The sequence below is a fragment of the Numenius arquata genome, chromosome 6, assembly GCF_964106895.1.
Source record: "Numenius arquata chromosome 6, bNumArq3.hap1.1, whole genome shotgun sequence".
Classification (NCBI taxonomy): Eukaryota; Metazoa; Chordata; class Aves; order Charadriiformes; family Scolopacidae; genus Numenius; species Numenius arquata.
The window spans coordinates 16,063,335-16,088,423 of NC_133581.1; the positions used below are offsets into that span (position 1 = coordinate 16,063,335).

Consider the following 25,089-nt stretch of genomic DNA (forward strand, 5'->3'; position numbering starts at 1 on the left):
CATACTTCATATTCATGAAACTGAGGTCCTCTCTGAAGGACTTCACTGGGGCTTCTTTATGTCTTCCTTCAGTTTTTCTGCAAGGGACTTTTTCATTCATGACTCAAATGCTTGCACTACTTCCTTTGGAAACCGCTGTCTTTCTTAATGTTAACCATAGCTCCTACTTTGGGATGGTTTTGTTTTTCTCTTCTTCCTGGTCCTCACTGTTTTTTTTCCTCGTGATGTTTTAGGTCTGGAGCCTCTTTCTTTGTTTTTTTTTGGGAGAGCTGCCCTTCAGCTTAACTTCTGTGCAAGGCAGCTCCAGCAAAAGCCTTATGCAGACTCGGAGGCTCAACCTGTTGGCCCAAAGTGGGGTCAGTTACCTGGCGTGCAGATGCCAATATTTGGGACAACAAACCTTCTGCTTACCTTGTTACCACACCTCACCATCCACTCCTTCCATATCCTACAAACACATCTGTTTTAGCCAAAATTTTGCTCATGGGACTTCTTTTTTTCAACTTCTTTATTCAAGTATTTCTGGTCAACACTTCCCTATCACAAGGTGATAAACAAAACCTTGAACTCAGAGCAAATCTCTTTTGCTGTACTGCATGCCTGAGCTCCAGGAAGCTCAGAAAGCTGTCATTTCACAGGGCTGAAGGAAACTCCTTGGGTGTGGGAAATTTTTGAATGGATAACCTTCCCAGTTTTGATCCCTTCACCAAGAGCTGAGATGCTCTTTGAAGGACGAATGGGGCAGCAGTGGCTGGAATGCATGTAGATGCGTAGGGAGCTAAAGAAAATGGCTGTAGAGAGTTTGAAAAGAATAATAAAAAGCCAGTTTAACTCTCGAGTCAACCATGGCTTATGGAGTTAGCACTGAGAGGAGAAGTGAGGCAGTTAAGCTGTCCCTGAATGGGTGATTTCTGCTGTTGGCTGTTGAGGGTGGCCGCTGTCTGTCTGCAAGTGTGCTTGCTTTGGTCTCTGTGTTTTTTGTTTTCTGAGAAACTGGCATTAGTTGGGACAAGCAGACATTCTTCCTGCCAAACTGTCTGTTTTTTGCTGAAGTCCAGATGGGAGACGGGTGGTGGGTGCAGTGATGCCTCTACTAATGGGTTTTCCTCTGCGGCTGCAGTGAGGGATGCTCCTTGGGAGGGCAGAAGCCGCTGGAGTTTTAACCTCCGTGTTCACTAGGTGTGCCTGGAGCTGCAGACCCCTGTGTCCCTTAGACCTCACCGTCCTGGAGACATGGATGTGCAGGAGGTGAGTGAGGAAGAGGGTTGGATCAAGCCGATCCTTGTTACAGCTCTTCTCATGCCCAGATACTTCACTAGGCGCTGACCCACAGACATTGCAATGGGAGTCCAGATGAGGGCAAAACCAGCAGAACCTCTGCTGAACTGCACCTTCACTGTGCATTTCCAGGAGTCTCATGGTGGATTTGCAAGGGGGTATCTCAGATCTATAGGCCAGCATACATTGACACCAAGATGTTCTGTACCCAAACTGTCTACCTCTTGACGTTTCAGAGGGACAAATCCTGAGCAGGCCCAGCCTCGTCCACACTAGGGGTTTCTCTCTCCTCCACTGGCTACGGGGCCAAACCCCTGCAAGACACCAGCCCTGTCTCAAGGACTTGCTCTTCCTTCGCCAGCATCTGCAGCATTACTTGCATGATGCTAAAGGTGGTGAAACAGGAAGCTTGCAGGAGCAGATTTGCTGCTATCTATATAACCTCTGAGAGGCGCCTGGAAAATACTGTCAGGGCCACATCTGAATCAGCCTAAAAAACCCGGCTGAAAGAGGAGGGAGCGCCTCGGCTGGGGGAGGAGGGAGGGAGCTGTTTGGGCTCCTGTCTCCATGGGATCCCCTACACACACACACACACGCACACACACACACTACGTGTGGTATGACTGGGCTGGTAAATATTTCTAGCTACATTTCCACCCGTTTCTTCCTCAGACCCATGGAGATACGGATCTGGGGCATCCCACAGCAGATGTGGGGGATTACCTTCCTTGCTGGTAGCTTGGGGCTGCTCCCCCAGGGCAGTGAGCCTCAGGGCTGCCTGCAGCGGCTCCGCTGGCTTGCTTTTTAAAAAACCTTAGTTGTGTTGAAATATTTCACAAAGGGGAGAGCTGCAAAGGCTTCCTGTGTGGTAAGTGAGGTTAAAAGAGCATGCTAGCGATAGATAGCTCACTCAGGGATTGCTCTTGCACATGCCATCAGTGGTGGATTGAGGGGTGCAGGCTCTTTCCCCTCTTCATTCCCAAAAGGCAGAGCTGCTTCCAAGCCCTTGGATGTGAATGGAGCTGTGCCTCTGTCCATGGATAGGCCACTCTGTCTCCAACAGAAAATTTTATTGGAAGCCTTGCAGATGGATAGCTGCATGCAGGGAGCCCAGGCTCCTCGCAACCTTGAAGCCATGTCTAGTGTCGCAGGTTGATGGGAAAAAGGGGGAGGAAGGCTCCCTCCTCGGCACTCCCAAGGAAGAGCACCTCCCTGGCTCCTCCAGGGTGGCTCTGCTTCCCCACCCCACGGGTAGAAGGTGTCCTCCCCCTCCCCAGCCCTCTGTCCCTGGCTGCTGCCCTCTCCTCTGGGGCTGCCTGCCTGGCCTGCCCCAGCCAAGGGAGGTGCACAAGGGACTCTTGCACATCATTGGTCTGAGAAGGTCTCCATGCCCTTAAAGAGAAGGTGGATTTTCTGCTGAGCCACCCGAGAAGCCCTTTTATACCTCCTTACTCAGCCAGCTGCCTGCGGCTCGCCAGTCCGTCTTGTCCGGCCAGCAGCACTCTGGTTTTCTCCTCCAGGCTTGGGTGAGCTGTTTTGCATGTCTCTTACTGACCCAGCTTGCTCTTAGGGGTTGATGGGGCAGCAGATACACTCACCTGAGTTTTAGGGAGATAAATGCCAGGTGGGGTGACCTGCTGGGAGAAACGGGGGTGCTAATAAAACCTTCTCCATCCTTTGCCTGTGGGAGAGGGACCGTGCATTGGGAAGTTTCCCTCTGTCTTTTCCAGCAACCTTTCTCTTTGGTTTCATTCCTTTCCCCCCCCTTTTTGGCTGGTTTTGCTCTCCGGCTTGAGTGGCAAGGGCAAGCGGAGCCGTGAGTTCCCTGACGCTGACCTCCCCAGGGCCATAGGATGTGGGATCCTTTCCTTGCGGTACTCGGCGATGCTCCCTACTTACACCTGACCTGCTCTTTGCAGCGCCTTTCTCACCAAAAAACATCCTCGCACAGGGATGACATCCAAATTTACCACGTCCCATCCCCTCCCTCCCCAAGAACAGGTGATTTACAGCCCACATTGCAAGCAGTGAGCTGCAGCCTGGCATTGTCCCCACGTTGTCCCCTCGCTTCCTCAGTGCTCGCAGCATCGCTGCTGCCGAAGTGGGTCCGTGCTGGTGCGGGGCAGGGACGCAAGTAAAAATAGCTGGCGTTCTTCGGCCGCCGTGTCCCTCAGCTGTGGCCCAGCCACCTGTGCTGGCTTTTGCTTCGCATCGTCCCAACCTCCCTGAGTCATGGGGGCTGGCACCGGGGAAAGGCTGCCGTCCGAGGAGACAGCTGCAGCTCCTTCTGCCGCTCCCTGACCATTTTTAGAAGCACTTTCCTCCTCCCCCTGCCCCCCTCCCTCCCCAAATAATGTGATGGGCCTGCACATTTTCCAGGATAAAGTTTCCTTGGCCCTGCAAGCTGTGCCTTCTCGCTCGGGCATGAGCCCCCATTAACACTTCACCTCCCAACAGAGCCTCCCAGGTCTGCAGATGGCTGTGTTTCGGGGGCTTGTCTGCTCTGCAAAGGACTAGCTTAGTTTGGGCTCGGCTGACACACCTGCATCCTTCCATTAGGAGATACAAGCAGGAGATATTGCTCTGCTAGAAAAGTAAAATTCTATTTATGGGGAAGTTACAGCAAAACAAAGGTGTTCTTCCATCTCTTCCCTAATATGCTGTGTTGTACCTGTAAAATTTCCACTTAACGGAAATGCAAGGAATTGCCTGAGAAAATTCTTCGTGCCTTTGCCACTTCAACAACAACTTTCAACCCCATTCTACATCATCTGTGCTGAGGCTATTGTAACAGGCTCCTCTGTCCCACGCAATGGATGCATATACTGGCAGCGGCATTCTCTGAAGTCCTTCATTGTCACCTGGAGTTGCTGCCTGGCTCTGTTCCCAGGGTGTCCCAACCCTCTGCAGGCTTTGGGATATTTCTTGTTTGTGAAGTGGGGCAAGACTGCATGGTAAAGTTAAGCAGTAAACTGGAAATAGCTTTTTCCTCTTCTTCATTCATTGTGTAAAATGGTTTCCTGGGGGTCAAACAAGAAACATGCTTGCAGGAATTACTGTCACAAATCTCTCTTTGAGACCAGACCAAATGGTGCTGGGCCAGAAGTCCCCTGATGCTGAGGTTTGTGTGGCTGTGAGTAGGTATGTGTTTGGCTCTCGTCCACAAACTGCAGCCTAGTTCCCCATATGATGAAAATTTGGAGAAGTTGGGAAATAAGAGCAAACCTGTTCCTCTTTCTTTTTTTTTTTTTTCTAGAGGAATCTTGCTTTGTTTTTAAACCCCAAAAAGTCACCACCAGCATGAATAATTGTGAACCTTTTTTTTTCCTTTGTTTTCATTGCAGACTCACAACCATCTAAAGCAAGATGTCTGAGTAAGTTCCCATTTTTCTGTCTCTAATATTTTGTTGGCATTTAAACGCTTTTGTTCAACCGCCAACTTTTTATGCTTGTTAAGATTCCTCTGCTTGTTTCCGCTTAGGATGCTAACTGCCTTTTTCTCTCCTTTCTCTTCCTTCCCTTCGTTTTCCATCTGCTGTTCCTGAACAGTGAAGAGGTAAGTGTCTCTTGCTGGATTTTTTCTTTTAGCAATGCTCATGGTATCAATCCTGGCTTCCTGCTGGGAGTGTGTGGGGAAGAATGGTTCATGGCAAGAGTTTCTTGCTGACTCCTTCTGGTAAAGATGGGAAGTGGAAGAAAAATCCCTTTTGAAGGTCTTTTCTGCCTCCTGACTTGGAGTTAGATGCTTTTTTCCCTCCTTTCCTGTTTTCCCCAGCTGGCCACGAGATGGTGCTGGGAAAGTGGTGGTCCAGAGCTGCCTCCCCTGCATCACCCATCTACCACCCAGCCCTTGGCCGAGAACGCTCTCATCCTTCCCCCCACCTAGCCCCTCATTTTTTGCCCACTGAGCACTGCCAGATTGCTTCTCAGAGGTGATCGGGTGAGCCCTGGATCCAGGGCAGCGTGAGCGGTGTGGAGATTACATCCTTAGCAAGTTGTTCCTGCCTTGTGGCAGAACTGGAACAGGACTGGTCTTGACGCCTGGGGGTGGCTGGGGAAACACAAGGGAAGGTGTGAAAGAGTGGTGCATGGCTTTGTCACTCCGTATCTCCTCTTTGCAAGTTGCTCCATCCTTCGTCTCTGCTTGACACCTCCCCTTATGTCCAAAACACTACAAGCTCAAGCTTGTCGTCACCAAGAGAAAAGAGGATTTCAGGGACACACAGAAACTCCACGATATGGTGCTGATGTCCAACAGGTGCCTTGATTCCCCATCAAGCCCAGTGCCCCCAGGGAAGGCTGGGAGGGCACTCTTTGCTAAGCTACCAGTTTTCAGATGGAGAATAAGCCCTGGGCTAAAAGTGCTAAAGGAATCCACTCTCTTTTGGCCCATGGCCAGATTCATACAGCAAAATCCTGCCAGTTAATCGTGTGCTTCATCTCTGAGCTGGATGCTTTTCCTCTGCAGAGTCCTTCAGCCCTGTCAAGAAGGCTTTAGCACCATTTGCATATGCAAAACAAGTCAAATTTTGGTACATTTCACTCTGCAGATCTTATCTACTTCCTCCTCTATGCAGCACAGATACACACCCAAATGCTGCTTTCTTACTCCCCCACCAAAGCATATCAGATGTCTGGCTGTGCTTCCCTTGCCACAGCCACACTCAGCCTTGTTTGGTCTTCTGGGCAAGATGCTGAGGAAACAGCTGCAATGCAGCAGCACATCAAGGTGGTGACTTCTTTTATGAATAGAAGACCTGTTGCTGCTGTTCTGGCACATCACAGGTACAGAAGGGCAGGCTTAGTCTTCCAGGCTCATTTGGCATCCCAGGGAAGAGGGAGCCAGTTTGCATCTTGCAGCTGCAGCTTTGTGGCCCTCCACCTCTAGAGGCCAGGACAACCTCCAGGCCTGTAGACTCCATGGTTGTGTCTGTCCTCCATCTTTTTACCTGCTTGGCTGTCCTTCTCACTCGTGTGCCAGGGACCGCTCAGAAAGACGTCCCACAGCGCCCGAGTGCCCAGGGGCATCAGGGCAGTTGAGTGCAAGGCAAAACACATGTCTGAGTGAAGAGGAAATTAGAGAAAAAAAGTCTGAAGAAGTCAAGTTTGAAGTTATATTTCATATGCACATCTTCAAGTTCATCACATTCATTATCTTCTTCTGAGGCACTTTGCAGGTTTTAGCTACCTGAGGCTGGCAAAGCTGGGTTCAGCAGGGAGCCTCTTCTTTGAGTGCTGCTGGTTTGGGGATCAGTTGTGTGTCAAGCTGTACTTCCTGGCTGGAGCCAACTCCCTGGAATGGCTGCAGGTCCTTGGCAGACTGTGGGGTTGTATGTGTAAGGGGAATGGAAAGGGGAATGGGCACCTGGTAACCTGCTTTTCTCTCATTCCTCCCACTTTCAGAAAAAGAGGAGGGCAGCCACTGCCCGTCGGCAGCACCTGAAGGTACGTGACACTGCTGGGGCTGGACGAGGTGTGTCCCAACCATCCCATCTCCCATCCTGAGCCAGCCAGCTTGCGGCACTCTCCCTCCTGGAAGAGGCCATGATGCACAACCTGCACCCCGCCCTCCCCCTTCCACACTCCTTACTGGGTCCTCACCAGTATCCCTTGCTTGGAGATGCTGGTATTGCTGGGGACCACCCTAAGATAACTATCCATTAGGGCCCTCCCTTGCTTGCCCGCCTCCCTCACCTCCACTTCGTGCTGATTTTCCTCCTGCTGCCTTCCAGAGTGCTATGCTCCAGCTCGCTGTCACTGAAATAGAAAAAGAAGCAGCTGCTAAAGAAGTGGAAAAGCAGAACTACCTGGCAGAGCATTGCCCTCCTCTGTCGCTCCCAGGTTCCATGCAGGAACTTCAGGTAAAGGCTTCTTTAACCCTTTCACTGTGCTGGAGCAGACAGGATTTGGCTCCGTCAGTCAGCCTGGTGGATCTAGATTGTCCTCCCTGTCTTGACCACCTTCTTACCTGTGGGTGCCCTGGAGCTGGCTTGGTGTGTAATTGGCCTGAGAGACAGCTGGGGTCTCCGCATAAAAAAAAGCGGTCTGGCTGGCAGGAAAGCTGCATTTCTAATGATGTGTTTGAGGCAGTGTTTGCATGAAGCTGGTAGCATGGAGACCAGGAGCTGGCCTGTGAGCCACGCTTCACCATCAGGTCTTGACCCAGTCTGGTCTTCTGGACTGAGGTCTTTCAGAGCCAGAGTGGTCAGGAGAGATAAATCACATGTGTGAGTCCTAGCAGTCAACATCCCTGTCTGCTTTTCCTTCCAGGAGCTGTGCAAAAAGCTTCATGCCAAGATAGAGTCTGTGGATGAGGAGAGGTATGACACAGAGGTGAAGCTACAGAAGACTAGCAAGGAGGTGAGTTTCTGCTGGAGCCATCCCTCAGGGAAGTCTCCAGCTCATCCTTTGTGCCTCCTTGTGCTGCTTGGGTCTGTCTCACGAAACCCATGCCCTGCTCTCTCTGTGCCCCCCGATTTTGTCCCCCTGAAGCTGGAAGACTTGAGCCAGAAGCTCTTTGACCTGCGGGGCAAGTTCAAGAGGCCGCCCCTGCGTAGGGTGCGCATGTCCGCTGATGCGATGCTGCGGGCCCTGCTGGGCTCCAAGCACAAGGTCTGCATGGACCTCCGAGCCAACCTGAAGCAAGTCAAGAAGGAGGACACTGAGAAGGTACTCCTTCCCTCTCCCCTATGCCCACACAGGAGTTGGCCTCTGTTTTCTGGGGCTCACGCCTCCCTCTGTGATAGACAGAGCTGAGGGTGAGACTTCCCCTGTAATGTTCTTCCTGCTCAATATTGCCTCCTCTGGTATCCGTGATGTTGAAAAAGGAGAGTGCAGCCCCAAAAGATGTACAGCATGAGTGGAATTGGGTTCCTGTAGCTGACACAGGGTTTTTCATGGGGCGACGGGTGAAGGGTCCTGCCTGGGTGGGTTCTCGATCGGGGGGATACCGCTTGCACCCACCTGCCCATCCCTCCCCCAGGAGAAGGACCTCCGCGATGTCGGTGACTGGAGGAAGAACATCGAGGAGAAGTCTGGCATGGAGGGCAGGAAGAAGATGTTCGAGGCTGGCGAGTCCTAAGCACCTGCCCCTCCACACCTGTCCTTCACTCCCTCCTGTCCCCGCCGTCCCCCTGTGTTCAAGGGCACCGACTGGGTGCTGTTTCTCTCTGGTGTTGCGAAAAGCTGTGTCCTGGCAGCAGCAGTGTAAATAAAGCTTTGGCGGGAGAGGCGGGTGTTGCCTGCCTGGGGTGCCAGACCCCAGCCCGTGCCATGGTGCCAGCAGGGTCTGCCCCCACCATGGGGGTCCTGGTGGGGATGGGGAGGCTTTGGCAGGGGCTGTGCCGTGGGAATGGGGATAAGGGACCTCTCTGGTCTCCCTCTGAAGCTGGGGATGCTCATCCCCCTTGTTGCAGAGAGGAAAGGGTGAGGCTGTGCCACCATGCTCCACTGACATCCTCCCGCCAGATTGTACGACCAGCTCCTGGCCACGTTCTTCCTTCACTGGTGGCAAAGAGACAAAGAGAAAAGAGTCCATGCCCCAGGAGGTGTTGCAGAACCTCCAGACACGGTGGCAACAGCAAGAAGCTGTGGAGAAGGAGCAGAGCTGGGGAGGGCGGTGAGGGGTGACGGCTACAGGGTAGAAGCAGACCTTATGGCTCCAGTGGGCTTTGAGAAGTGTGAAGTCAGGATAACCTTGACAGCTCCTGCAGTAGTGCACTGTTAGGGTGCTGTGATTTAGAGATGCTGGCTGTCCTCAAAGTGGCATGGGAAGCTGGGGGAGCAGTAGGTCACCCCTCTTTCTGCCATGGTGGGGTTGTCTGTACCCCCTGATTTTCCCTTTGGGTTAGCCCACTTTCCAATTTCGAGCTGCCAGTAGAGGCAAAACCTTGAAATAGTCCCAATGGTTTCAAAAAACAAACAAAAAAACCCCCAAATTTGCCTTCCTTCTGCCCCTCTCCCATCCCCCCAAAACCTCAGCCCATGAAGTTTCCGGCACAGCTCACTTCTGCTGAGCACAGGAAAACTGAAACGGTGGCAGCACCCTTGCTCCGGAGCCATCTGTGGGGCTGTTGTGCTGGCCAGGGGAGAAGATGTCAGACTCGGAGGGCTGCCAGGAGGGTGCAGAAGGTGTCAACCGAGTGGGAGATGAATCCCCCGAGGAGAGCGAAAGGTGAGGCCTCGGGACTGGGTACCTCAATGCCATGGCTGCATTTCAGTCCCAGGAAACTGGGAGGGGTGATGGTGGGAAAGAAAGATGCGCGGCAAAATGATGATGACTGATGAGGCTGAAATGGGTCAGGTGCTCTGGCAGGCTTTTGACAAGCTTCTCCAGCTAGACTTAGGCTTCCTAAAGGTCTCATCTCCTTTGAACTTCAAAGCCTTAGGAAGGGGGTTTGATCAAGTGGGGAACAACAGCTCCAGCAGCAGGCAAGCTCAGCAAGGGGTCTGGCAACCTGGACCTGCTCTGCGGGGTGGAGGTCAGCTGCCTCCTCTCCTTGCAGTGAATGCTGGGCACATCTGATTTCTTGCTGTCTCCCCTATGCCTCTAGCCGAATTAGCTTGGCGATGTTTCAATCTAGTTGCTGTAAGGTTATAGATCTCCCCGGGCCTCCACTCTGCTTTGTTATTTTATCAGCAGAGATGATTGTAAAATTTGGGGTCTGTTTGCTCCAATACAGACAGTTTTCCATGGGGGTTAAAAGGAGACAGACCAGTAGCAGAGAACGCATCTGTCTGTGGTGGAGGCAGAGAGAGATAAGCTTGGCTGAGATGTATCACCCAGAAGTACTCAGATTTGGACTGGATGCAGGCTTAGCATCCATGGAGCTTGGGGGGTTGCCTGATTTTTTGCCTCCAGCTTCAAAGCTTGCATTACCATTTCTCCCCAAGGCTTCTGAAAGCCAGCACAGTTAATGTTGATATGAAAAAAACAAAACCCCTTGAGTGACAGTAAGAGGAGAAAGGTGTGTCATCTCCCGTCACTAATGGTTGCAATAAGCATTTTGGCTGACACCTGACAGCAATTAGCCTGGGCTGAAGACTTGACTGGAAGCTTCAAAAGGTGCTGGAAGGTTCTGTGCATGAGTCTCTGCTGAAACAAAGGGGAAGCCTTGGCTTCTGGGAGAGCACAGGAGTTTCTCAGTGTGATCTGTGGGATTCCCAACATCGTTTCAGCCTGGCCATGCCTCTGCCACAGGCTCAGCTCACCTTGGAGGAGCAAGGAGCAGATGCTGGGGGCTGCCCGAGGCAGTTGAGCCTTCCCACTTCCTTCTTGCTGTGGTGGGCACAGGTACCTTGACACAGCTGGAGCAATGCAGTGGGGGCTGTTGGTGAGGTAGGGTCAGCTTCTTCCCTTTTCTGTTTCCTGCTGGAGGTTCAGCTAAATAAGAGGCTGCCTGGAGGGGTCTGTTCTGTACCACTCCAACCCTTACTGCCTTTAGAGACTTATTTAAAAAAATGTGTGTATGAGTACTGATGGCAGCGTGGCAGTACACTTCATTTCCTAGCTGCGTTTTAGAATCTTAATGAAATATGAAACGATGGAAAAGAAGTAGTGAGAAAAAGTAGCTTCCTTTTTGTTTTTAAAATATGGAGAATTACTTTCCCTTCCAACTTGTGTAACAGTTTCATGTGCATCTCTAAACTTCTCTTCCTTTTACTTGTGCTATTTAAACCCTAGCTAGGCTTTAGTGATTTTACACTCCCAAAATGGAGGGAGGAAGGAAGTGTTTGCTTGCTGTTTGGGGCTACCTTTTCTCACCCTGTGGCTAACTCAGCTCTCTGATCTCCTCTCCTTGAAGACAAAGCTCTTGTCGAGCTGACCCATATATGGATGGAATCAGGACAGTGCTCCTAAGAAGCTTAAGGTGTGCTGGGGATGTGAGCAGTGAGTCTCGTGGTGGAGCTGTCAGGAAAGTAAATCCCAAGGCTATGTGGTGTAAAAACACAGCAAGGAGATACGGGGAGAAAAGAGGTGCTGGGTTTGCTTAAAAAATGAACCTTATCTATTTTACTGTGCCTAGTGTGTATATATGAGAAGCTTGCATTAGAAAATGTCCTAGAAATCCTAATTTGGACATAGTTTACTCAGTTCCCCCATACAAATGAGGACATGCTGGCAAAGTCTTGCTGCTGCCAGCAAGACACCACCCAAACCGAACTGGTGTTATGCTCTCTTCCATGAACTGGAATTGCTATATAGAAAACCCCTGTGGTGTAAGCCCAATGTGGAGCCTATCCAAAAGAAGTGAGAAGTTGGGATGGACTCTGGGGACGTGGCTGCATGGGTTGTCCTGCCCTGATGGGACAACACAGTGCAGGATGAAGGATCCAACCCTCCTGCCTTGATGGTGGGAGGCTGGGAGCCTGAGGTGTGAGGGGACCCTGCCTTACAACAGGGATAGATAAACCAATGTGTATTGGGTCTGTTATTCAGAGCACTTTCCATAGAACTCTGAAGCTTCAGGCAGCCCCTGACCTACATTTCTACACCCATGGCTGCGCACAACCCCATGGCTTGGGCTCTGCAGGATATTTGCACCTGAGCAGGAGCATGGCTCACAAGGCAGGTTTCTCTCGCCTATGGGGTCTGAGATGAGAGATTGGTTTCTCCCAAAGTCCCCCATCTCCTTCCTTCTGGGGCTTTCCACCCCATGAGCTGCAGGGAGCTCTTGAGAGCCCATGTATGGTCACCGCCTGGGGAGAGGCTCTGCTGTGCTAGCAAGCCCCAGGCTTTTCTTTGCCACGTCTATCCCCAGCTGTCTTGAATTCTCCAGATCCTTAGAGGAGTCTCGAGGACCCTTGCTAGGATGACTGCTGTTGCTAAGTATACCTGTGGTTGGAAGGAGGTTGTCTGAGAAAATTGATATGTGGAGAGTCTTTGGACCCCTCAGCACACCAGATTCCTTGGGGGAGGGATGGAGGGATGGCTGATCCCTGCTCAGCATTAACTGGTCACAGTTTGACCCAGCTGGACTCATTAAAGTGGAAAAATAGTAGGGAAGTGAACAGGGGAGGGCCAGATGGATAATTTAATGAAGCTAGGCAATACTTTAGCATTTCCAAATTAGATATAGGTGCCTTGGCAGCGGCATTAGGGATAAGGAACTGTCTCTAATTATAGGGAGGTATCAGGTGCCTTCACTGCCCCTTTCTCCTTGGAAAAAAAAAAAAAAAGCTTGCCTTGCCTCAAGCTTAGTTTGCAACATAAAGCTATGGCTTTGGAGCCATGTGTTAAAGGGATTGCCCAGCAGCCTTTATTTGAATTTGACTTTTTTTAAACCACAGAAGACTCTCTGCTGGCTGGAGGGCTGGCTGTTCGCTCTTGGGGTGAAGCCTGTGAGAATGCCTTTGCCACTGGATTTTGGAGAGACCTGGCTGTGAGGAAGGCTGGGCTGGCTGTCCCAGGGACCATCCTGGGGTCTGCCAAAAGGAGGTTTTGACAGAGCAGCATTGCTAGGGTGGGGTGAAAAAGCCCTTCTGCTGGTTGAAGCGGTACTAGGGCTCCTGCTCCTCTGGAGAAAAGGTGGCAGAGGCACAGCCCAGCCTGCACCACTGGGCATGCAACCTCTCTGGTTATGGGGGGCCTAGCTATCCCCTGGCTGCACCCCACGAGGGGGCGAGCTCTGCTTGGCCTGATTTGTCTGACAACACCGATAAATCTGCAGCAATGAGGAAAGTGTCCAGGCAGAGTCTTGGGTATGGCAGAACTTTACCACTTGCATGGAGGAGGCAGGCAACCCCCAGGGTGGAAATGTCCCCAAGAGAGAGCTGCTGTCAGGCGATATAACTGCACTTTGGGACAGGGTGGTGTCCTGGCCTTGGGATGCAGAGTGGGGACACAGTGGGGTCTGTTTGCAGCTGTGCTGTCCATGGGGGTTAAGCCTCATGGGTTTTTCCAGGTTTGCTGCAGCTGAAACAGGATGAGTGCTGCTCCATGGGCATGACTGAGTTAAGGCTAGAGATGCGCAAGGTGCGTGGAGGGGTGGTTTGGGAAGGAGGGAGGAAAGAGGTAGTTTTTTTTCCACCCCCCTGGTCTGGGCATCTTCACTGGACATGTGGGTTTTTTTACAGTATGCTGCTTCAGGGGCTTTCAGGCCTTTCCCAAAATCTGAAAGCTCTTTTTCTAGCAGTAACTGGAAGAGTTGGGTCCATGGCAGTGAAGTGGTTAACCTCCACACACCCTGGGGATCCTGGGCCCCTCTGCTCTGACCCCCACTGACACCCCTAACCCAGCTCTGGCTGGTGTTCTGCCTGCATCCCCCCTTTGCATCCATCACCCCTGTGACTGCAGGGTCTGCATGGCATCTGAGTGGGTTCCTTGCTGCCTTGGTGCTCTCCCCAGAGCCAGGCTTGCCCCCAGCTAGGCACTTATCCAGCCTGGCTGCTGCCTCTGTCAGGACACTGGCTTGCATCTGGGCAGACCGTCTGGCCAGGAGGTCCTCTGAGGCCTCATCGGTGCTGTGTTTTTGTTGTGAACAGCTTTTTCTTTGAGGCGGTGGGAGTCCTGGCCCGAAGAAAGTTGTTGCCCAGGCTCCAGGGGAGACTGATGGCTGCCAGGGATTCCTGGGACAGTAATCTGGCTCCGACCGACAGTGCAAACCTGCTGTGGTCCTTAGGGGCTCAGAGGAAATGCCACAAGGATTTGCTGCTCTCACTTTATCCTCTATGTGCAGCGCTCCCAGTACAGTCTGGCTACGTGAACCTGTCTGGGAAAGACAGTGCCCGCTTGCCCAACGCAGAGGAGGGAGGGCTCTGCTCTGCCCAAGGCAACACCCAGCTTGTGCAGGAGCTTTGACCTCCTGTAGCTGCAGTTCCTGTTCCCTTCCAACAAGGTCCTCCTCAGGCTGAGTCTTTGGGCTCACTGAGGAGGTGCTTTGGCATCCTTTGAAGCTGAATGCATGAGAAAAGTGTTCTCACGGGGTGGCTCCATTCTCCTCAAGCCCTTCATAAGGCGAAACCTTGAGGAAGTACATCAATGAAAGGAAGACACAGGGGTGTATTTGTATGATAGGGAATCAGGGGCCTCTTTAACCAGGTTGTACTCTGGATCATGGCCATCTGGTATATGAGCCAAAAATATGTCCTAGGTGGTGCTGTGCATGCTGGGAAGTCAGCTGTTCTGACGGCATGACTGCAGCATGATCAGTACTAAAGCAGCACCTACAGTGCCCAACCAAGGTCAGGGTGTCACCCTCAGGGCAAAGAAGATGGGTTGCCTCTACTGCAAGGCCAGACAACTGAGGTTGAGTTGTTTAGAAAAGGAAAGAGATGTCCTAACCATAGGATTGGGTACCCAGAAGAGGTGGTTTCCTATTGGACCCATGTGACATCTGCCAGGCTTTGGCAGGTGTCTTAGGTAACCCAAGGCATCCTCAGTGGCACTTGACACCTATGTTTAGGCACCTGAGTTGCTCCCTGATTTCCCAATATCACCTAGGAAGCACAGGCCACTGTGGAGATTTGAGCCGAGCTCTTCTGAGGCTTGACCAGGTGTCTTGCAGTCCTCAGCCTGTCCGAGTGCTCCACACAGGCTTAGTCACAAATGGGTTAACCAGCCCCGCTTGGAGCCTGTGTGTGTTTTCCTTGCCAGTGTATCCCTCCTAACACACACCAGATGTGTGAGGCAGCTGCTGGAGTGCCGTAATCCCAGGTTTCGGCACTTGGAGTTGTCTTTCTCATGGGCAGGTCTGCAGCAGCTTTCTGGGGGCTCTATGGCTACTTGTGTAATGCCTGAGCAGGGAGGCTGGCAGCCCCCATCCTCTACAGGATAATTTGCAGCAATGCAGGACAAAATATCTTCTGTTATTTGCTGCTTTAAACAAGTCGCTCCTGGGATGGGCCGCTGGGGCTGGCAGCAGAGCTGATGCTGGTAGCTCCACCTTGAGTCCTATGGGGTGACTGTTAAACCCAGAAGCTAATTGGGTTCAACATATCTCAAAGGAGCAGTGGTGGTTCATACCAGCCTGGTGTGTCTGATAACTGTCAAGGGAATACACAAGTAAAGAGGAAAATAGATGAGCAAAGCCAGCTGGATTTATTAATGAAAGGAAATGGCAGTCAGTGGGCTTCTATTATTAGCTTGACTGGTGACTTGCACCCAGTTGTTTGAAAACTCAGAGCCACCTGGGAGCAACTGGTCTGAGATGTGCAAGACTCAGTTATTTGGAGCTCAGTTTATTTGGATTTCTCCTGCTATTGCACAGATGTGTAGGCCCAAATGCTTTGCTTGTGGGATCAGCACCATCCCACAGTCTGCTGTAAAGCTCTGCCAGTTTGCATCAGCTGGAGGTCCTCGGTTCTTTCGCTTACATGCTCATTTTGAAAATAGATCTTTTGCTAGGGATTAATTCTGCATTTCCCAAGAAGCCTCTCTCCCAGCTCTAGGTATCTGTTGCTTGCTGCAGCTAAATAGACAGTATGTGCAATGCCTTTTATCAAGCCATTGCCAGGCAGTTCGGAAAATATGATCTCTTCTTCTATGCTTGTATGTGATTTTCTGCTGCAAAAGCAGTTTCATTTTCAGTGAAAGCTTGCTCTGGAGCCATTAGCATTGACAAACCCTGAACTATTGACAGACCCCAAACAATCACAACTGCCAGCTGTTTAGAAGGGGTAAAATTCTCCCTCAATAAAATTGACGGCAATAATTATTTCCTCTTAAAATAAGTGCCTCCTTGCAGTTGCCACTTAGGTTCATGTAACAGGAGCTGACAGCAGCGTGTCTGAGCTGAGCTGTCCTCAAGGACAGACTAATCTAATATACAGGCTGTGTAGCCCTGCTCTGGTGAAGCTTTTCATTCCTTGGAAGGAAGCATTTGTCTCTTCTACTGCTTCTGCATTCCAGTTGCCATCTTCCTGCATACAGCCTTAGCCGCCCCTTGTGCTCATCTTAACTGTTTGTTGGGCCTCACTTTGGAGCATTAATGACTATCCTTCTTCTTGATGGAAGCATGTCTTGGTCTTCAGGCTTTTTGGATACATGACGGTACTTTTGCCTGCCCTTTCACAACAGGTCCCATCTTTTGCCCAGTTTGGTGAAGGAGGCATAGGTGGATATTGGCAAGCTGAGATTAGGTGCCTTTCCTCAGGACAAGGCGCAGCTTGAAGTGAAGGCATAGTTTGGAAGCAGGAACTGTCAGATGATGCTTGGTGGTTTCTTCTTATCCATTAGTCTACCTTGACCCCAGCTGGAATAATCAGCCCAGCAGTGTGAGGCAGGGATTAATCATTGCTAAAACTGCTTGTGTTGCACAATGCAGTGCTACGTGAGAGTCTTGAGCCAGCTGCAGCTGAGCTAATAAGTTTATATCGGGCAGAAGCTGTATTTCACTTCTTGAAATCTGTGCTGCGTTGGTCAGCTGAGCAGCATGGCTTGGGCACAGGGCTTTACTCACACAGCAGTACTATCTACAAACCTATCAACTAAATGTGTCGCAGGGCTTTGGGTGATACTTAAACACATCACACAGATGCCACCTGGTGAAAGAAGATGGTGTCTCTGTTACAGGTTGCTAAATGTGGGAGATGTCTGAAGGTGTCTTCAGCTGCCTAGCGTCCATTTAATCCACCTAGCAAAAGCAAAGGCCACTCCGTTTATTTTAAATGGACATTCAAAGTTCAAATTCATTCAGCAGCTTTCCAAACCTCAGTGAGCAAAGCCTAGTGACAAGGCAATGTGATGCTGTAAGAAGGCCTTTTTTAGACTTTTCCTACAGTGTCTGATGGTGGGGGGACAACCTCTTGGCAGCAGTTGCCTATGGCTTATTCATTCTGGCTGGAGTCCTTTGTCCTGCTTCTTGGCCCTGGGGTGGAGATGGATCCCAAAGAAATGAAGCCAGTCTCCTCAGGGCCAATAGTTCTCTTCTTGTCCTTTAATGACCCTCCTGCGTGGGCTGGGAGTGTCTTATCTGCAGCCATTGTTTTGTCTTCCTGTCTCTTTCCCAATGGCTTTGTTGATTTAACCTAACGTATAGATATGGTGCATGCTGCAGTAACCACGTGCTGGACCAGCTGCACTCCTCCAGGGCTTGCTTGAGTCACTTGGCCCCGGTCCGTAAAACCCGGGTGGTAGCTGATGCAGCGGCTGAGGGGGTATCTCTCCCTGTTTGCACAGCACCTAGTGCAACAGGGGCTCTGATCTCTTTTAACCATGCTGGGCTGCCTGGTTAATGCTTACACCACCTCTCTTTTCTTCTCTCCATCCTTTTTAAATCCAGCTTTCAGATGTTACTTTTGGTTCCTTCTCCCTTGGTTCCCTCATCCTTTGTTCTTGTCTGCATCACCCCTGGAGCAAAAGCATCTTCTCTTACAATGCTTGTAAGCTTGCATCTCCGCTCTCACTGGGAGATGAAGCAAACTTTTAGGATTTTAGGTTTATGGATGCATGCACTAGGTGCCCCGCAGGGAGAGTCTTTCCTCTGTTCTGCATGAGGGTGAGAGGTAGCAGTGGGGTAGGGGAAGAGGGATGTTCCTGGCTTCCTCTCCCTCTCATTTCTGCCTCTTTGGATGTCATAGGAAGAAAGTCATTGTTGATCCCGAGCCAAGTACTTCAGACTTAGTATGACATGGTGTTTGTTGACTCTTTGGACCCAGCCCACAGTTATATATGCTCTTCATGGTGCTCCTCTGAGTGCGTGGGCCAGGCAAAAGCTCTGAGCCAAGACAGGTCCTGCCTACAGCACCCCCCCCCAGAGCACCCATGGGGTCATGCGTTGGCTTGGGAATGTCCCCTCCTGACTCATGGCCAGGGCAGAGGAAGGCTTGCTGGGGAGCAGCGTTGGGACTGGACTCCTACCCCTGAGCATATTGCACTGATGAAATTGTCTGCCCTCCCAACAACACACTTCTAGAACTTGTAACGAGCTGTTCTGGTGTGAAGGAGACAATGTGCTGCTTTTGGCTGCTAGACGCCCTGTTTCCTTGGGATTATCTCTCGCTGCCTGTTTTGGCCTCTGTATTTGGCTACCCAAAAGTGAGTGCTGGCAGAGCAAGATGGGCTGAGCTAACTAGGAATTAGGGATGAAGGTGAGATGGGAAAACTCTATCCATCAGGCTAATGTGTAAACCACACCATCTACACAGCTGAGGTACCAACTGGTGTGCCCTTCTCGCTGAACTGGGGCTCCCAGGGGGCTGGGCAAGTGCTGATGTCTGCCAGGCTGGTTTCAAAGTAGGGGTTGCACATGCACGGTGAATAGAGGTTGGGGTTTGGGATAGCAGAGGGAGGGATGCATCACTTAGAAGGCAAAATGGAGAGACCCCCATCTACTCCATTGTCTTAGGAGGGCTGCCGGTAGCAGTGCAGGGTCTCTGGCTGAGACAGGACTCCTTAGTCCTTGCTGAGAGGTGAAGCTGTTCCTGCGAGAAGATCTTCTCTGGGTGGGATCCCACCACTGACATGCAGGCATGGACCTCTGGAAACCACGCTGGCAGCTGATGGCACCTATAAAGGACTGGCCCTCGAAGCAACTTTACGTTGGGGCTTATGCCGACAGTGCTTTGCATCCCAGCAATATTGGAGAAAATTGCTTGGGCTGCATTTCTTTGCTAGCAGGACTAGAGTTTTTTTCTTTTTGTTTCTTTTTTTTTCCTAGCCCATATGTGTTAGCCTCCAACTGATTTTGCAACTAGTCCTACATAGCAGAGTGATTGTGTAATTAACGGGAACTGGTGCAGCCCTATCTCTCTGGGACTCCCGCCCTCCTTCCCGCAGCAATGGAGCCAGACCCACTCCCTCCCAGCGTCTCACCTTCTCTGCTTCCCCTGCTGCTGGGAAGAGCTCTGGGAAGCTCTCTGGTTCCCTGCAGCATGCTTCTGGGTGCCTTGGGCACCTCTGCTCCCGTAGCAGGGTGTGGTTTTACTGTAGGGATTTATGGTGGTTCTTCTAGCTTAAACCGTGCCAAAAAATAACAGATTTTTTGTTTTTCTTCCTGTGTCCGCTGTACTCCTACCCACTTCCTGGTGGGACCAGGAGGTTTGTTTCTGTGAAAGGATACAAGCAGCCATGGGACTGATGCTGACCTTACTGTTCTTGGATACATGGTGTGAGTCAGACTGATGCACCTGGGCTCGGCAGCAAGCAAGGGAGGAGAGGGGACAGAAGGCACCTCTGTTCTGCGGAGTGATGGTGTGGGATTTCTCCAGCACCGCTCTTTCTCTGTGGTCCCTTAGACCCAGCCTTTGTGCTTTTGAATAGTGGGTTTAAATGCTCTCTGCTCCACCAAAATGGGGATAGTAACTCTGTTAATGTGTCACTGAGGGTGCACAGTCTCCTCCTTCTTGCAAGCTGTGAGTTTAGAAAGAGGGTCCTGCTCTGCTCTCTCCTCACTGTCGTCCTGCAGGACCCTTGCTGATGCTGGAGGAAGGATAAGTTTTCTTGTTGTATCTGCTCTCTGTCTTTAAGATGAAAGACAGGGAGAAGGGGAGGAAACCTTCCCCAGAGGTTGAGTAGCACAGCCACCTTGTGAAGGCAGGAAGATTTTCCAGATGGAGTTTAATACTGGGAATTTCTCTCTCCAGAAGCAATGCAGAGCTCAGCCTGTTGCGATGTAGGGACTCCTTTCCTCGCTGCTTCACTTCTGGTGTTTCCAAATTACCTTAGCACCTTAGACAAGTAAAAACTAATGTTGCGGCCTCTCTCTGGTCCTGGATTTCATCACCCAGCATGGTTTTTATCCACCCTGTTCCTTGAAGGTGCCTGTCTCTGAGGGGTAGTCAGTCCTGGTCTTGGGGTGGAAGTCTGCCAAGTGTGTGCAAGAGGAGGAACTCACCCTGGCATCCTCCAGGAGACAAGCTCTGCTGTCAAGGCAAGGCTGTCTTGCTGGGGGAATTAACAGCTTCTCCCCCTGCCTCTTTATGCAGAGGATCTTGCCTTCAGTAGGTAGTGGAGTGCCATCACCTCTTCCCCTCCCCACACCCAGCAAGCTCCTGCCTTCTGGTGACAGCAGCTGCATTCCTCTCTGCCCCTCCTCAGCTCCCTGTGGATCGTCCGGCATCTCTGCCTGAAATAAGAGTGCTACTGTGATTTCATTCAGCCCCCAGTTGTTTCTGGCCCATAGCTGCTAGCTGTGTCTCTCTACTGGGGCTCCTCCGTCTTGCATCCTTGGCATGATTGGACCATTGGAGTCACTGACAGGTTTGGACCAATTCTCTCCAGAAAGAAAACCCTGTAGGTGCATACTTCATTTCAACTCTGTGAGCAATTGTGGTGAAGTCAATGGGAGTGTTCATGTGCTTAAACCTAATTACTCCTGTAAGTACTTGCAGGGCTGGGACAGGCTCTTTTTGAGCAACTGGGACCTTTTGTGGTGGATCTCTTGCATCTTCTCATCAAATTTAGAAAGAAAAAAATGCAGTATGACAACATCTAAGAAGACCACAGACTGAGGCCAGCATCAATGTCTGTGTTTAGTGGTTTTTTGTTGTTCCTGATCACCTAGGGGATCATTAGTAAATATCTGCAGAAAAAAATAGTGTTTTGAAATGAAGAGGCAGTGGGAGCAGGGCAGGCACTTCCTTCTGATCTGGCTTTAATGCACTTCCTTTTTAGTGAGATTTCTGTGTGTATTTATGGGCAACTTCCCCATTTCAGCTTACCAGGTGGCAAAAAACACTTCTGCAGAAGTGATTGAAAGGAAACGTGTAAATGAGATGAGGGACTGACAGCAGAAGGATGGTGAGGGTGTCAGGAGGGTGGCCTCATCATAACTCCTCACGTATAGCAGAAGATCTCTTCCCCCAAAAAGGCACACAGGGACCAGGAGATGCAGGTTAGGGAAAAAAGACTTTTTTTTTCCCCCAAGACTGCTCCATGGTAGCACGAAGACTATTCGTCTGAATGCATGGCAGATGGGCATTTTGTTTTAGCAGGTGGCAATGTTGTTAGCCCTTCATCAAACACTCATGCTTTCTTTAATTTGAAATATCAGTGTTTCATGGAGGCAAGCCAGATTTTTTTGCTCTTCCCCAATTTGATGGCTGGGGAAACTGAGGCACAGGAGAGTTGGTCACTTGAGCAGGTGAGGGGGAGGTTTGAGAGCTGAAGCAGGCTGTGTGCTGCTTGCCTCTCTGGGGCTGCAGCCCAGTGGCTTCCCCAGAACCCAGCTGCTATCTCCATCCCAGGAGAACATTTTTCTCCAGTGCGTCGCTTCCCAGCACAAAGCCCCTCTTGCATTAATCTGGCTCTTGGTTCACCTCCGTGTGCTCGGGCATCATTTGGAGGTGATCCCTTCGCAGAAGACTTCTGCGGTGAATGGACCAGGAGTGATTTACAGCCCGCTGAGTACACGTTTTCAACCTGGATTTCTGCTCCCAAGTTTCTTTGTGTAATCATGAAAGCAGTGGTAAAGGTAGGATGAAAAAAAAAAAAAAGGGGGAAGCGGGGGGAATATAGAGGGGAAGGATTGAATAAGGGAAGGAGGAGGGGGCTGGAGAAGATGAAGGATGGAGAGAAGAGGGTTAAAGCAGAGGAGGGTGAGGGAGAAGCCCCCCTCACTGGGGAGCGCCGAGCTTTGTGCTGCGGGACCCACCGCCGGCTGCGCTCCGAGAGATTCCCCCGTGACACTTCCACGAGGCGGAGGTGGAGGAGGAGGAGGAGGAGGAGGAGGTAGAGGTGGAGGAGACAAGCCGGGGGTGTGGAGCAAGGGGGGGCTAGCAGAAACAAAAGGAAACCAGCTGCAGAACTTCCTGAAGGCGGAGAGGGGGGACGCGGGAGCGCGCAGCGCCGGGCGGGCGGGCAGCTGCCTGCGGCGCTGGGGAAGGGGGCGGCAGCCGGGACCCTGCCCGCCGCTCAGCAGTGGCCACCATGACCAGCGCGATCCTGAGGAGGAACTCCAGCAAGCAGGGCCTGCAGAATCTCATCAGGTGAGAGCCCACCTGCCCGTGGTGGTGGTGGGGAGCCGGCTCCGGCTGGCTGCTGCCCGCAGGGGCGCGCCTCTGCCCGCGGGTCGATGGTGGGGGGTACCGGGGGGGGGGGGGGAAGAAAGGAAATTTATTCCGGATCGACCATCTTCGTGCCCCTTAAAATCAGCTGAATTTCTTTCTTACCCCGGTTTTCCAGCAGACATGATGCGTTGGAAGGAAAGAAAATAGATATCCCCCCCATCCTCCCCAAAAGCAATATGAGAACAGCAGATTTGAACTTACTGATGGCTTTTCCAGGAGCACACAACTGAAATAACTGAGCACAACTGTACTGTGACACTCACCTGAGCCTGCTGATTTCCCTCCCCTCTCTATGCAAGGGATGTCTCAGTATGTGTCTTTTTGTGTCCCCTGAGCGCTGAAGGCTTCTGCCTAGAAAAAGGATTTTTTTCCATAGGAAATGTACTCTTAGCATGCTGTGATGTGCATTTTCAATTCAGAGATCTATAAAGAGCCAGATCCTCCCAAGGCTGCAAGCTGACATAGCTCTTTTGATTTAATTAATTGCAATAGTGCTTTGAACCTTTCTCTTGGAGTATAATTGCCAGGGCAGGGAGGTGGACGGTTCAGTTGGGTTTATTCCCGTTTGTCAGCCAGAGCTGAGCCAGGGAGGATGGCTACATTGTCTGCTGGCGCTGGGATTCCCTTCCATGCGGTCACTCTGTTTTTCCCCGAGGGCTAGGAATATCGCTTTTCAGTTGGGGGCTGGAAATGCTGCTTTCCTCTATGGGTCTCTGGGACCCTCCTCTGGCTGCTGATGCTGGGATAGCTTGTTCTGTGCCATGCTGATGGTTCTGACCAGGCAGAAGAGACACACTCCTCACCTCTTGATATTTAATTGAGCAGCTGGATGGGTGAGAGATGGAATTAGGGAGTGCTGGACTCACATCCTGTGCCTTGGGCACCTCTTGGCTCCCTTGTGCTTGCTGATGCCTGCTGGTCTCTAGCTGGGATGTAGAAGTTGTCAAGGTGGGGCTGTGGGTATTTATTTACCTGTCCAAAGCACTGGACAGGTGCTTTCCAGTCAGGTTGGGATTTCCCCGGCTGGTAAAGCAGCCGCTAAACCTCACCCCTTGAATGAGTTTCTTGCCTTGGAAGGGAAACTGCCTCCTACAGTCATCCAGTCCCTCCCACCTTCTCCTGGGGTGTGTTCTGGATCCAGGGCAGTTGGCAGAAAAGCTCTCCCTGGTTGTATGGACCCTTGGGATGGCAAGCGGTCAGGAGAAGCTGGCTCCTCCCTGTTCATCTCCTGTTTGGCCCATTGCATTCTTACCCTGGTCTCACACAGAGGGACTGGGATCTTGATTACAGATACCTGTTTCAGAACAGGGCTTGGTCAGGAGCTCACAAGGGGTATGGAAACCTCTGCGTGGGTATGCAGAAGGCAAGAATGGGCTCGGATTTGTGGTCAGCTGGTTCTGAGGAGGGCCAGGCAAACGTACCGGGGTGGGAATCACCTGCGCATAGCTGCATGGCAACTTATTTTGCAGGATGGCAGATGGAGGGGGGGAGACACATGTGCCTCATACACAGAAAAAGGGTGTCCAAAGAGCTGTCCTTGGCACAGCCCAAGCCAGAGGTGTTTTCCTGTCCTTAATGGTGTCTCTGAGTTCCTCCCACTGTGGATAGGGACTTTTGGTGCCCTAGAGGCTCACAGGGGCTTTTACCAGAGGAACGCTGGGATGACATTTGGCCTGTGCGGGGTTATTAGGCTTTGGCTGCTGAGGTTTGGCTTTGTGGCTGTGTTTTCCAGCCTTCTTACAGATGAGGAGGGAGGTGGGGTGTGAAGAAGATGTGTGAGGGATTTCACCCATGGTTTACACCCAAATAACCCCGCTAATTGTAACAGGAATCAACAGGAGAATAGGCAGGATCGGCTCCATGCACAGCACAGCCTGTTTTGCTGTTGTATTTTCTCCCAGAGCAGTTTGCCTCCTAAGCTGGACCATGGGACTGGCTCTGCAAGCCCTGCCAGCCTGGGTGCAGGCACAAGCTCCTTCAGACGGTGAATGGCTTGAGGCTCCTGGCTTAAAGATATATTGCTGTCAAGATTGCCGTGCTCTGCTTTTATTTGTCCCAAGGTGACTGCAGGCAGAGTGGTTACACTGCGTAGGTCCTAGGCTCTTCTAATGTGCCTGCGTGCATAGGTGACCTGGAGCACAAGAGTGAAAACACCCGCTCAGAGGCATATTTGCGAGCACCAGGGATTTCGGTGTGATGCCAAGATTTACCTGGCTGCTTCTGCTGCAGAGCATCAGCAAGAATTACCTTCTCTGAGTGTCGCTCAGCCAAGGTAGCTGCTTGCCAGGCTGTCCTACAGCTGGGTTAAGCGATCCTGAGCTGAAGCCAGTGTAAAAGTCTTGTGGATTTGAGGAGCTGAATCCCAATGCTTGAACATCTGGCCTTGTGCTTGAAACAAAATGCCAGCATTGCAGACAAAGTTGCCCATGCCCATGTGCGAAGCAGGAGTGCTTGACTGCCATCACCCAAATGTCAGTCCCAGGAGCCAAAGTTGTGTGAAATGGCTTTTCCATGGACTGTGCTGACAGGTTTAGCACATGCCGGGTTTTGGGATGGGCTGGTGTGCTCGAGAGCAGTGAACCGTGTCAGAGCCACCACAGGCTGAAGCTCTGGGTCAACACCTTGGGATGAGCCTGGAGGTGGGCTGGAAAGAGGAGCCCTCCTTGTTCCTTGTGGGCTGCGTGGCTTTGCAGGAGTGTGCCATTTACATATGAAAGGTTGGAGGCTGAAAAGAGCCCAGGGTTACACTGAGTAATTACCTGGGAAAGAATGAGCAATTGCAGGGTTATCTACCTCCCTTCCTTTGCCCTGCTGCCCCGGCACTCCGCTCATCCATCCAGCATAGTCTCTTTATCAGGATATCCC

General features: G+C 51.4%; 2 protein-coding genes across 3 annotated transcripts in view; both read left to right on the forward strand.

The window, feature by feature from the left end:
* Positions 1-6,386: 6,386 nt before the first annotated feature.
* On the forward strand, positions 6,387-9,189 carry TNNI2 (troponin I2, fast skeletal type). The gene is made up of 5 exons (XM_074148988.1): positions 6,387-6,723; positions 7,011-7,139; positions 7,549-7,638; positions 7,771-7,947; positions 8,261-9,189. The coding sequence occupies exons 2-5, from the start codon at positions 7,017-7,019 to the stop codon at positions 8,357-8,359; spliced, it is 489 nt and encodes a 162-aa protein (XP_074005089.1). The 5' UTR covers positions 6,387-6,723; positions 7,011-7,016; the 3' UTR covers positions 8,360-9,189.
* Positions 9,190-9,282: 93 nt separating this feature from the next.
* LSP1 (lymphocyte specific protein 1) overlaps positions 9,283-25,089 on the forward strand; it is a 50,864-nt gene continuing 35,057 nt past the window's right edge. The window contains exon 1 of one of the 2 annotated variants that reach the window (XM_074148582.1): positions 9,283-9,451. In XM_074148582.1, coding sequence (XP_074004683.1) covers positions 9,372-9,451 — 80 coding nt within the window. In that variant the 5' untranslated portion in view covers positions 9,283-9,371. Of the gene's footprint in view, positions 9,452-21,974; positions 22,144-25,089 lie in introns of those variants that run through there. The other variant, XM_074148583.1, reaches the window with a different exon arrangement.

Excerpts from the sequence above, each read along its gene's own strand:
- TNNI2 (XM_074148988.1), top strand. The coding sequence starts at position 7,017 with ATGCTCCAGCTCGCTGTCACTGAAATAGAAAAAGAAGCAGCTGCTAAA. Across the intron at positions 7,140-7,548 it reads GTTCCATGCAGGAACTTCAG|GAGCTGTGCAAAAAGCTTCA; the intron begins GTAAAGGCTTCT and ends TTTTCCTTCCAG. Across the intron at positions 7,639-7,770 it reads TACAGAAGACTAGCAAGGAG|CTGGAAGACTTGAGCCAGAA; the intron begins GTGAGTTTCTGC and ends GTCCCCCTGAAG.